The sequence below is a fragment of the Cryptomeria japonica genome, chromosome 5, assembly GCF_030272615.1.
Source record: "Cryptomeria japonica chromosome 5, Sugi_1.0, whole genome shotgun sequence".
NCBI classification, from domain to species: domain Eukaryota; kingdom Viridiplantae; phylum Streptophyta; class Pinopsida; order Cupressales; family Cupressaceae; genus Cryptomeria; species Cryptomeria japonica.
Window position 1 is genome coordinate 448494667 of NC_081409.1, and position 12379 is coordinate 448507045.

Sequence of the window (12379 nt, forward strand, 5' to 3'; positions counted from 1 at the left end):
TAAAACACATTTGTGCATCCTCTAAACATCATTTCTGTGGCACCTTGATTCCCAATATGTGATGACAAAGGTGACCCTAGTGCACATATGCATTCCTTCACTGCAAAATGTTTAGACTTTGTGTATGAGGATAGGCTTTTGGCTAAACATTTTCAAAGAACATTAAAATTATGTTGACTGTTGCTGGTTTTGGATTCAATTGTGTGAGAGTTTTGATGCTAAAAACTCTCACGCAGTCAAATCCAGAAACAACAACAGTCAACATTACGGATTGTGGAAAACTAATGTCATTAATTAAAAGTATGGGTTGTTGAATAGTTCTTCTCATTGCCTTATGGGTCTATACATTCATTTTCCAATTTGACCAAAGCATTATTAAAACAATTCAAAGTTTGCTCTTATTCAATCTGAATTAAATATATAAATATGAAATCCTCTTATTCATTTTTAACATATAATCTCCTACAAAGAAAACAAATACAATGTTGATCACCTCAAATAATACTTGTGAATGAATTCGCCACAAGCTCATTCCAGATAGCTAAATATATCATCCCTCACAGTAATTATTTATGCCGATTGGCAATGTATTTACACACCCCAAAGTTCCTCTAAAACTTATTGGCGGATTACAAAATGCCACATTGTTACAAAATGCTCCTCATCAATCCACAAGTCTTTAGTGAAAATCGGGCAACCACCTATCCTTTGCAATCAGTTGATTTTTCACTACACAGAAATGAATTCAATGCAAGTCTGCAATCAATAGATGACAACACCTCCAACAATGTCATGCAATGAATAGATCCCACAGATTATGATATCGCAAGCAAATACCTACAAATTTTCTGCAACAACAAAGGTTTTGGGACTGAAAAGCAATTCTGAATGTACACATTTCTTTTACTATCAAACAAATGGACTAAAAATAGCAATAGAGTAAACTAGATAGAAAGAGCAGAGAAGTGCAAATGGATGACAAATGTGACAAATCTGCAAGTGCTCTACACCACACAATGATTGACAAAATGCAAAAATGGTAGACACACAAAACAATGCTTGTTACACATGGTCTGTGGTGCATAGCCATTGTATGAAACGCTTTGAAGCAAGGACAATTGAATGGAGGGAAAACAAAAAATTCTCACAAAAAGTCTGCTCTGATATCAAATGTTAGAAATTGAAGTAGAGTCAAGGGCTCAAATGCATTAATCAATCATTCATCATCAACACTTACTCAATAACATGAGGTACATATTTATAGGACTTCGCCAATGACCATACATAACTTACATCCCACTAATCTCTAAAAACCTATTCTATATTATTTGTATTATTCTCTTCACATATTATTTTCATACTCACAATAATTAACAAATAATAATGTAGAAAATAAATTTGGAAAAATGAGTTTGCGAAAAATGGAGCAAAGAGTTGGGGTGTGGGCAAACCAAGCAGATGCAGACCTGCCACTTCAGATTCTAAGACTGCAACTTGACCAAGAGCAGCAAAGAAGGGATTGGCAAGCGAGGAAGGGGAGGACCTGGGAAGGAGTGAAAAAATCAAAGGATTTTTTGACAACAACAATTGATTTGGCAAAAATTTGGAAGTAGACAAACCATTAATAGAGAATGAAGAAAGGAGAGGAGACTGGCGCAGCAATAAATGGGGAACGAGCAGTGAAGATTGGAGATTGGCAATTGGAAGGTAAAGTGAATTGGTGGAATAGCAGATGGGGAGAGTCCAAAGATGGACGCCAAAACAGAAGTAGTTTCACCCCTAACACTCAAAAAACCTGATATGGATGGTACAGGCGATTTGGAAAAGGCCCTAATTGGTGGAAGGAGCCTTTCAGGTCATGCAAAAACACCGGCATTCAGAATAATAGAGAATACCAAAGCCCAAAGGAGAGAGAGGGTAATAAAAGATGGGGCTGGAACCATCGACACCATGGTTCCCAATATGAAGACCGAGAGAAGCAGAAGGAACAAGTGCCTGAGGGAGAAGGAACAAATTCAATCCCCTACAACAATCGATCAAAGAGATTCTAATTTCGATAAAACTGTACAACTTTCCATCAAAAGACAAGAACTTGGAAATCCTATAAACTATTGGAGACAAAATGGGAACCCTTGTCAAAGCCGATGAAAATCCAAAAGATAGAAACTGTGAGATGTATGCAAGAATTTGTATCAACATTAAACCGGTCCTATCAACACCAAAGGAAATCAAAATTGCCACGAATTGGGGAATATGGCACCAAAACATGGAAAGGTGGGATCATTTGATAATTTGCAAAAAATGCAAATCAAAAGGGCATGAGGGGCAGGAATGTGTGTGGGAGGAAGACTCAAGGGCAGAGTCAAAACAAAGGGAATTTACTGAAGACAAACAAGAAACCGATCCAAAAGAGATGGTGACTAGTGACGAAAGAAATTCAAAATGCTTTGGGCAACAAGGAAAAGACAAGAGGAGGAAGAGGTGAATAAGGCTAGTCGAGAGTACAATGAGAGGGGTCAAATTAGAAAGTTGCATGAGAAAGAGTTGATGGGGGAAGGAGGAAATGAGGAACTAACCAAACCAGATGAGTTATCAGAAGGCAATAAAGATAGGGGCAGAGAATTCGCGAAAGTGCTAAATGAAGGATTTAAATTGATGGGAAAAGATAAAATGGAGGGTGGATAAGATCAATTTCGATGGAGCTGTGCATGGAAATCCAGTAATGGTTGGGTTGGGTGCGTAATAAGGAACTAAGATGGGAAGATTTTACTAAAGGCAAGGAAGACAACAATGAGGTTGAATTACAAGTGGCATTGTTGGGGTTAACAGAAACAAATTTAATAACTACAAAGCTCATTTATAGGGAGACTCACAACTAGTGGTAAACGCCATTCAAATATATAATATGCCCAATTAGAAGCTAGGAAAATGGCTTCGAAATATTAAAGAGACAATCAAATCGTTCAATGATTTTACCATCTCCCATATGTCCAGGGAAGGAAATGAGGTGGCAAATGACGTTGCAAAGACAGTAGACGATATGAGTGTTGAGGAAATAGAGGTTGAATCACTAATAGCATGGCACGAATTCTGCAAATTGCCTACGGGTTAAAAGGACTAAATTGGCAGCCAAATTGGATTGCAAGGACAAGGATGAATGATGGAGTATGTGAATTGGTGCAAAGTACAAAACCAGCTAATTGAATGATGATCGTTTTTTTAATGATCATTGGCTTTTAAATTAAGCCAACAAATGGGAGTTGCCGCATCGTGACATTTGCACCATAGGGATGGATACAACAGTGTACCTGAAAGCAAAAAGAGATAGATGGCTCTCATTGGTGATATATCTAAGAGAAGATTAATGAAAATCTTCAAAACCAGGGTTGTTGTTGTCCTCCATGCTCTGAGAATGGTTTTGGGAGATGACTACATGAATGGAACAAAGAGATATCATGTTAACATGGATATTGTTTCAATGTTTTAAGAAATACTATTGGATGCAAGGGAAGATATTTGTGTGGTGGAAAATGTCATGTCTCCTTTAGTGTTGTCTCGTTGGCATGGGGGTATGAAAGGTATCTTGCAACATGTAATCCAATGATGTAGTTTGTGATATGGGGTGTGGGGATGGAAATCACTATGTTGGAACCATGCAAGAGTGGGAATAAGCTTTCTCAAGGAGTGTATTGAAGGGGCCATGGCAGGCGACAGAAACTGGTATTTTACCCTAGCGGACAACATTGTGAAGGAAGAGGCTAACAGCGAGGAAGGGTAACAAGCTAGTTTTGGAAAAAACTTTACTCAAACTAAACGATATAGTCTATAAATTAGATAAATAGCAATAGAAACAAGGCATGGCTCTATTATAGGCTTAGAGTGTATGTCAACATGTAAAGATGGAAATAAAGCCAATTTTGGTAAGTTGGCTCATATTTGTATGTCGTGGATGTTGTATGAAAGGGATCTCTACACATATTGTGGCCCCGGAAAGTCACATTTACCAATTGAAAAAAAAAAAAAAATAATGTGTAATCACAAACACATACATGTAAGGACTAATTCCAAAAATTTAAAATAGTGCTTAAACCTAATCCATGTGTGATTATTTATAGGCAAATTAATAAAGCATGTTATTATAGGAAACACGCTGTATTACAATATATTATATAATTAGTATACAACCATGGGCCACAAAACCACCCATAAGGACACAAAAAAATGTCAAATCTCCAATTGTGGTGAAGTGCACAGTCTATAAGGGGTGTCAATTTGAAAACAAGTATACAACACATCTGACACACATAAAGAATTTTGTTTTCAAGCTTGGCTGACCTAAGACTTTTACAAACTTTATACTGTTTTCATTTACTTGTGTCCTTGTACTGATTTTCTGAGCAAGTGATTTAGACTCTAGAGTGTGAACGCCTAACACTAACTTTCAGTAACATATACTGGTTTGGTTTATTTCCAGGAATCGACTTCAATTTTGGTCTTTTGTTTTCGGACCAAGCAAAACCTAGATTTATTCAACAACAAAAAAAAAATTGTTTTACACTTTTGGTCCTCTATCATGTATTCCACCCCTTGTGGAGTGTAAGATTGCAAAAATGAATGTGTCCATAGTACATGAGTACTAAAAAAGACATTCCATTTTTTAAATACTTGGCATGGTGGCCTGTTATAGGAAAAATAAATTTAGCATTATTGCCATTATTATAAATCTGCAAACTGACTAATCAAAAAATTTCTAACCTACAGCAGAAATTAAGCAGAAGCAAAAGCTATGGGCAGGTACTAGGACACTGTTAAAAAGACAGCCACGAGTGGCTTAGTTTGTTATTCACCCGATTCAAGTTTCTAGATTAATAAGTTGTTAAAACAAGGAACTAAAAAGAAATCCAGAACCAGACTGCCCCCATGTCCACCAAACATGTACAAATGTCCATGGAACAAGAGAAAGATGTCCGATAAGCATGGATCCAGTAGAATTGTAAGAAAGAGGAAATGCACTAAAATGGGCACATCTATTAAAGATATGCATCTACGTCAAATTTCAATGGCACTCAAAGTGTCAAAAGGAAAGAGAAGAAAACAAGATGTACTCATGAATCAAGGTTGGGAGGTGGGAGCTCCTAATAAAAGTATCGATTCCCCATGGGGACCCATGGGGAGGGTGGGCAGATATAGTTGGTCAGAAGCACGCAAGGAAAGCATGGGAATTCAAGCACTTCAAGCAAGAGAATGGACTCCCGCCCCAGTCAATTAAAGAATGAAAGCACTTCAAGCATTGTTCATCTGCCATTGATTCTGTTATTCCAATCTCCATCCGGAACCCATCTCCTATGTCCATGCTCCTAATCAAACAAGATATTATGTCACATAAAAGTAGCTCCTTACCTGCGCCATTTTCCACAAATTATGTCCTTTGCCTTTTCATCATCTGAGCATGTTCCAACCACACAAATCACATTCTGACACTGAAGCCAATTTTCCATTGAGCCTGGAAAAAAGGATCTAGCAGGTTGCCAGCCTTTTGACCATAGTTCCTGTAGTATGGTTACTAGATTTAGCTATTGAAAGATTTAGAAACTTAACTTACAATTAAAGCAAACTCCTAAGCACGACATTATACAATACACCCTTATCTTATAACTCAAAACGCTGTCTTCTAATAACCACTCACATTTATCAAATTTTGCTCTGGAAACTCTTTTTCTAACGGTTCTCCCAGATATAACATCTCTGCATCACTAACATTCATAAAATGAATTAAAGAAAAGACATTTCCTGACCTGCCATATCATAATATAAGTGCTGAAAAAGAAAAAAAAATCATGTATTTGAACAACAAAAAAATATTCATTTCAAGCACTGAATGCACATTTAAGTGCCAAAAGACTAGCATTGAGTACTGCAATCAATATACAGACATATAGCATTACAAGTGAATGTAAACAATAGTTGAAAAGTGATGCCAATATCTGTAACTGCAAATTGTAATATTAGTCATATGGTGCTAATCTTACAAGAACATTAATAAAATAATTTATTACTGCCAGAAGATTCCAATGAATAATAAAATATTCACTAACAAGGATATGTATACACAACCACATTACAAAATTATTTGCAAAAAAAGATTTCAGATGTAAATCCAAATACAGAAATTCCACCATTGCAAACCAAAATATGCAATACCAAGCAATCCATAATTTGCATCACAAAGTATCCAACTCCAATGACGAAGGTGAAATTCTACAACCTAGACAAATAAGTTTCTAGAAACTTAATACTGCTTTGTTTCAATCAACAAAGATAACCAAAATAGGAACATATCGGAACTAGCAGTCAAAAAGGCATTTTTCACAATAGTAATAACCTGAAACAAGTTGTCATTCTGTGGACCATTATAGGTATCATCTTTCTCAAAAACAGTATATTTCTCAACAAAACAGTAATTGTATTTTGTGAGATTTTTGTAAGCTGTTTCTTACTTGTGTCGAACACTACATTGGAATTAGCAAAACTCTGAAAAAAAAACTTCCAAAAACATAGAATTAAAAATAAAATAAAAAAACCTAAAATAATGAAATAACCCTACACATGTGAGAACATGCAGCCTGTTGCAATAATCACTTGCGTAACAAAACGATGGATTTTGAGAAATGAATGGAGTATTTAAGCTTGCATAACCCACCATAAACAATGCAATTGCATTTTGAAACTAGAGAGTTGCCAGAATCTCACGTCAGGAGCCAAAGTAATAGGATTACGGTAGTTGAAATTGAAAAGGAGACATATTTAGGCCGCACTAATCAGATTGAAAAAGACATTGAAAACAAGGAGAAATTGGTGATTTCAGAATAAGGAAAAAAATAAAATTAATAAGGTTAACATTTCTAGAATATATCCCCCTATTGCCTTGGTTTTTGTTGCCCCATTCATAAAATTTGTTATTTGTCAAAGTGGGTGATCCTAAGGTTCAGAAAACCATGTCAGCCCTCGATCGAGTTCTTGAAACTTCCTTAAACTCCGACATACTTTTCACACTTAGGAACTTTTGCATCTTTGTCTTTTATTCAGCATTTCTCTTTAGTTTTGAAATCATCATCAAAAGCCAAAAAGGTTTTCACAACCAATTCGGCCTAGGACAAGGTTATTGAAACCACCATAAACTCCAACAAAGTCTTTTGCCTTTGAAAATTTGAAAGTCCTTTCTCCCTTGTGTTGGCTTTTTACTAGGTTCTTGAAACCATGTTTGGAGCCGACGGTTTTCACAACATCATCGGTCACCAACAAGGTTCTCAAAATCTTCATACTTCCAAAGAAGGATCGCTTTCAAAACTTGGAGTGTTGCATATCTTTGTTGTCGATCTTTGTAAACAGTTTCAAAACCATTGTCAAGTTTTCAAAACCTTGTCGGAACCCCACTCAGAACTCACAACTTCAAAAAGGTTCAAGTTCTCATAAAAAAACTCTTTTAAGATTTGTAAGGCTTGTCTTGGAGGAAGGGATTAGTTTTGAAACTACTGTTGAGACTCGACAAGGTTTTCAAACCTTGTCAAAGTTCAAACCCATAACTTAAAAAGCAGATGTCTTTTTACAAAGATGATTCTCTAAAGCTTGAAAAAGTGAATCGCCGCAATGAAAGAAGGTTTGGAAACCCCTTTTGGAGCCCACCAAGATTTTCAAAACCTATGAAAACACCGCCCAACATTATTGGGCCATTATTTTTTTCAAAAGCTTGGCGCAAACTATCAAAAGAGAGCTCATCCACTACAGTTAATGTCTGACATTAATGCTCACTAACACACTAAAGAGGTAGGTACAAGAGCAACATAAAAGATCAAAGCATTCAAAAAGAGTTCACAGAAAGCAAAACAGCATCATCGTAAGTATTCATAGAGGAGAAATTTGAAGCTCTAACGCAACAATTCAGCTAAAAACAAGTTGTTGTCTCTCTCAGCTTCATATAGTGCAGTAAATCAGTTAAGGGTTTTGAATCATTTTTACAAGAGAAAAACCAATTTCCCATACCGAACCACTGCCAAAATTTCTCCAAAATTCAAATTGCTTTGTTTTCAATTAAATTCAGCTAAAATGAAATACAAATATTTGGGATGAGTATTTGTCCACTCTGATGAGCACAATGGCTGAAATTGGATACACCAGACTAGGGCACATAATTTTGGATGATTTTTGGGAATGAATTAAAAAAGATAACAAAACTCCCATCACGCAAAGACTGATAGAAAGTGGCCTCTTGCAAGTAGGTTTCCCTATAGTTGTTCAATACACTGACCTGATCTTAGAATGCATAAATCCCTTTAGTTGTTCAATGCACTGACCTGATCTTAGAATGCATAAATCATTACAACTCGAAAACCAGAGAGATTAGAAGGAATCATAACAATTAACTCATCACAATTAATAGAAACACAATCAATAATTGCTTTCCCCTACCAAAAAGAGAGGTATACACAAATTTCAATTTCCTACTCTCTTACCAACATTTCCATGAGAAGACGAGTCTATACAGATATATAATCGCCAAAGAAAGGTTTGCTGCCCCAAAAAAGGGAAAGTCACATTTTCCTAGGAGGCTACACAAGTCTCACTTTGTGGAAGAAATCTCTGTTATGATAGTCCTCCTACATAGAATGAAAGGCAACCAAAATGCCCATGACATCGATCATTGGATGTACTTTTTCATTCAAGTAATCATAGCTAGAGAGTCGTACTTGGACAAGGCAAAGATCATCAGTGAACAACTACACTCAATGATATTCAATTTCCCTTTAAAAAAATTCATTTAAATGTCCTATTTATTTATGTGCTGGCTTGCACAAGGCAATGGCCACGTCCACACCCTACAGAAGCCTATGACACAATTTAGATATATGATTACTACACTCAACTGCGATTGCAGAACAGCTGCAAAAGGTTCAAAAGGGTAAATGATGCATTTACTATGAAACTGCGAAGAGAAATTCAAGGACACTTAAGTCTAACAATTTCTCTTGATGCCATTCAGCTAATAAACACTTATGGTAGCTACTTTATTCAATTCCAAAGGTTCACCTACATTAGAGTAGGATCCCATCTTTATCAATCAATAGAAATGCAACCAATACCCATAGATTGGAGCATCAAGGAGACAGAGGACATTGGACTCAGGCGTGTTGTTGTGATGAAGAGAACTCAAGAGTAGCTAGCCAAGGAGAAGGCAAAGTAGTCAAAAGTGGAGCCACAGGGATCCCAAGATACCACAGGTTAGATCAACAGAGGCCAAACTCAAACTACCTCTACATCAAGCGAACCTCTCCCTACTACTCAACAAATGGCTTCACCTAGTGGTGAAGAGCTTCCAGAGAAAAGAATTCTAGAAAAGACCTGTGGAGATGCCCCTCCTAAGGATAAAGAGACAGAGAAAGAAAAGGACAAGGAAAAAGAGACAAATATAGAAAAGGTTGCAAATGATTTCGCTGAGTCTCACGCGAGTGAGTCTCCTCCCTGTGCTTCTCCTAACCCTCCTCCTAACATGCCACAAACGTCCCCACCTAGGGCTGGTCCTACTCTTCTTCCTATCCAAACCATTAAGTCACTAGGACACCTGCCCTTCGAAGAGCTTTGCACTTTGTAACCTCTGGTTCTAAGTCTGCAACAAAAACAATGAAAACCCATTCTTCTCCCTCATGTTCCAAGAAGAGGAATGTAGTACAAGTTAATTTGCCGGATAGGAATGTCATAGGGCAGTTGTTGCAAAGGACTCTCAAAGTCAAAAAAGTTAAAAACCACATCTAGGCTTATGGAAAATCGCAGCACAAGAAGTCTTTATGTCGAGGTAGCCCACCCCTCTCCACAAAAGGAACCAAGCCAAGCTACCCTAGGGGACTACAAAATAACTAAGATCAACGTGAGGCCATCAAGCAAGGATGGAGAAGTGCACAACTTCCAAGTGACAGCCTCCAAGCTGGTAGAGAGGACAGCAAAGGACAAGCAAGATAAAATGGGCTGAATAAATTGGTGCAAGTTCTAATAGATTGCTTAAAATCTCTAGTTCATCCATCTCCTCAGCCAATAAGTAAAGCTAGCTCCTCATTTGACCCAAGCAAAACTATTGGGAAGGAAATGGTTGGTAAAGTATGGAAATATAGAGCATATAGCAAAGTCATTGAGGAGTGGGTAAAGGACAAAAAGATCAAAGGGGTCACATTTATCCAAGGTGAGGAAGGTTTATGATGATATAAGACGACTAGAAAAAGCCATGTACACAGAAATTGTGAGTACCAAACAAGAAGAGTCCATACTGCAGCAGGTGGATAGTGAGATAAAAAAGATCCTTGGCCTTGGGGCAGATAAAGCTATGGCTGAACAAATTCTCCCTAGTGCTGATGATACGAAGTGTATCATGTGGAGAAAAAGTAGATAGTGGAGGGCCACATTTTTACAGGAAAACATTGTAGAGCAAAACAAACTACTATAGGAATGTAATCAGATTAAATCTAATATTCAATAAGAGCTCTCTAGCATAGGCCTCCACCTAAGAAAGAAAGATAATTCAGGAAATGCAACAGCAGAAGAACTGAAGAATGAATTTGAGAAAGCAATTCAGGAAATGTTCAATGAACAGTCGTTGAACATGGAGTGTTTGAGGAAAATGGCAATGATCGACTCTGCTCTGATTCAATGTGAAAGTTGCTCAACAACCTTCACCGCCAAACTGGACAGCATCAAAGGGAACAAGACGTTGTGGAAGTTGAAAACAAAGAATGCTATTATTCCCTAGCATTCAGTAATTCCAGTAGTGACACAAGCGCTGAAGGACTACAAAGCCTGGTGTGTAGCCTAGTTAACACAAGGAGATGGCGTCAAACATGGACCAGTCAAACGTGCCACCTCAGCCATGATTTTATTTGCTTGATGATGATATTTGGAGACATTAACATTTTATTATGTTAAGCTTGTAATATTTTTAAAAGAGACTTATATAAAAGATTCAGTTGAGCGGTTCCATGAGTTTTTCTTTAGATATGTAACCAAAAGACTATTAAAGAGTTGATTATTATTAATTTTTATTAACGTTTAAGAGATGGATAATAGAAAAAAATTGCCATACCTTGAGAAGATATTGTGAGTCTGTGTGCTTGCAAGTTTGAATGCTTATAGTTTGAAACTTATTGCGAGTCTGTGTTACAATTTATTTTTGGTTATCATGCTTCTGTGTGAGTATGATATCCATTTTAAAAAGCATTCATTTTCTTCTTAATGTGGTAAAATTCCTTCCATTTAAAAAATTTTATTTCTCAATTCATATTGTAGTCTATGTCCTGGAATATTATTGTGCAATTTATATTCATTCACAGTAAACTATAAACGCATTTAATTATTTCATGGTTATGAATAAGTGTTGAATGCCTTTCCTGCTTTCTGCATAAAAGCATACACCAATTTTAAAAACTGTTAACCAAAGCCCCCAAAACAAACAAGAAATGAGACTGCAATTTTCCAGATTAGGCAAAAAAATCCTGAAGTTTTCATCTACTTGAGACAACACTTCCATCACAAGGAAATGGTAACCACTCTCATATAGGAAGTTTTAATTTTCAAAAGAGTTTTGGAGTCTTGGACCCAAGACCATGAGGAAAGATGGCTACATATATATCAAATATGTTAAAAGCTAAAACTGCTTTCAAATAAATTTACACCGGTTATCTCTTCACTAAATATAAGCAGTCAAGTCAAGATATAAAAAAGAGGTTCATGAATGCTGTTCATTCTGGCATAAGTTTTAGCAAACCAAAACAGCTACAAACTTTTGGCAGTGGATTTGTGTTGAATGTGGCATTCATTTTGTGCAATGCTTTCATTAGAGAGAGGCACCCTTCAGACAAACCTGGATAATTTGGGAATGTAAAAATGAAAGATAGCAAACATTGTTAAGGATATAGCTTCATTCGGATTGAAGCAAGTAATATATAATGACATTGAATGAAAGGTCATGTCCCCGTAGGATCATGACTCTACGTGGCATAAGCCACGTAGAAGTCATGCCCCTACGTGGACATGACTCTTCATCCTTTTATTTATAGGCATCAACACTTGTTGTGAACCGAAACCAATAACTGTGGCAGTTTCACGAACCAGCAAGCTATCGATATTATCATAGAAGATTAATAGTTAGAGTTAATATATATATATATATATCGAAGGTAAAACATATTCATTGCAGTGATCTTATTAAAGTCTATCCTCACTACATATTACCAGACTGTTGTATTCTCTATCTCTGATCTAAATTCCTTAACATGGTAGCCCGGACAGGTAGCAGAGTTGGCTTGGACCGTGGGTTTGCTCCCCAATGGTCTCGGGTTCG

At 36.7% G+C, this 12379-nt stretch overlaps 1 protein-coding gene across 7 annotated transcripts in view; it reads right to left on the reverse strand.

Moving 5' to 3' along the window:
• The window catches only part of LOC131060721 (uncharacterized), a 96179-nt gene that overhangs the window by 53107 nt on the left and 30693 nt on the right, over positions 1-12379 (reverse strand). For 4 of the 7 annotated variants that reach the window (XM_057994088.2, XM_057994079.2, XM_057994060.2 and 1 more), the window contains 2 exons: positions 5687-5753; positions 5401-5549 (listed from right to left, as the gene is read on the reverse strand). The exons of 2 other annotated variants lie outside the window; for them this stretch is intronic. In XM_057994088.2, the coding sequence (XP_057850071.1) occupies positions 5401-5549; positions 5687-5753 (216 nt within the window). Of the gene's footprint in view, positions 1-5400; positions 5550-5686; positions 5754-12379 lie in introns of those variants that run through there. One more of the 7 variants, XM_057994116.2, reaches the window with a different exon arrangement.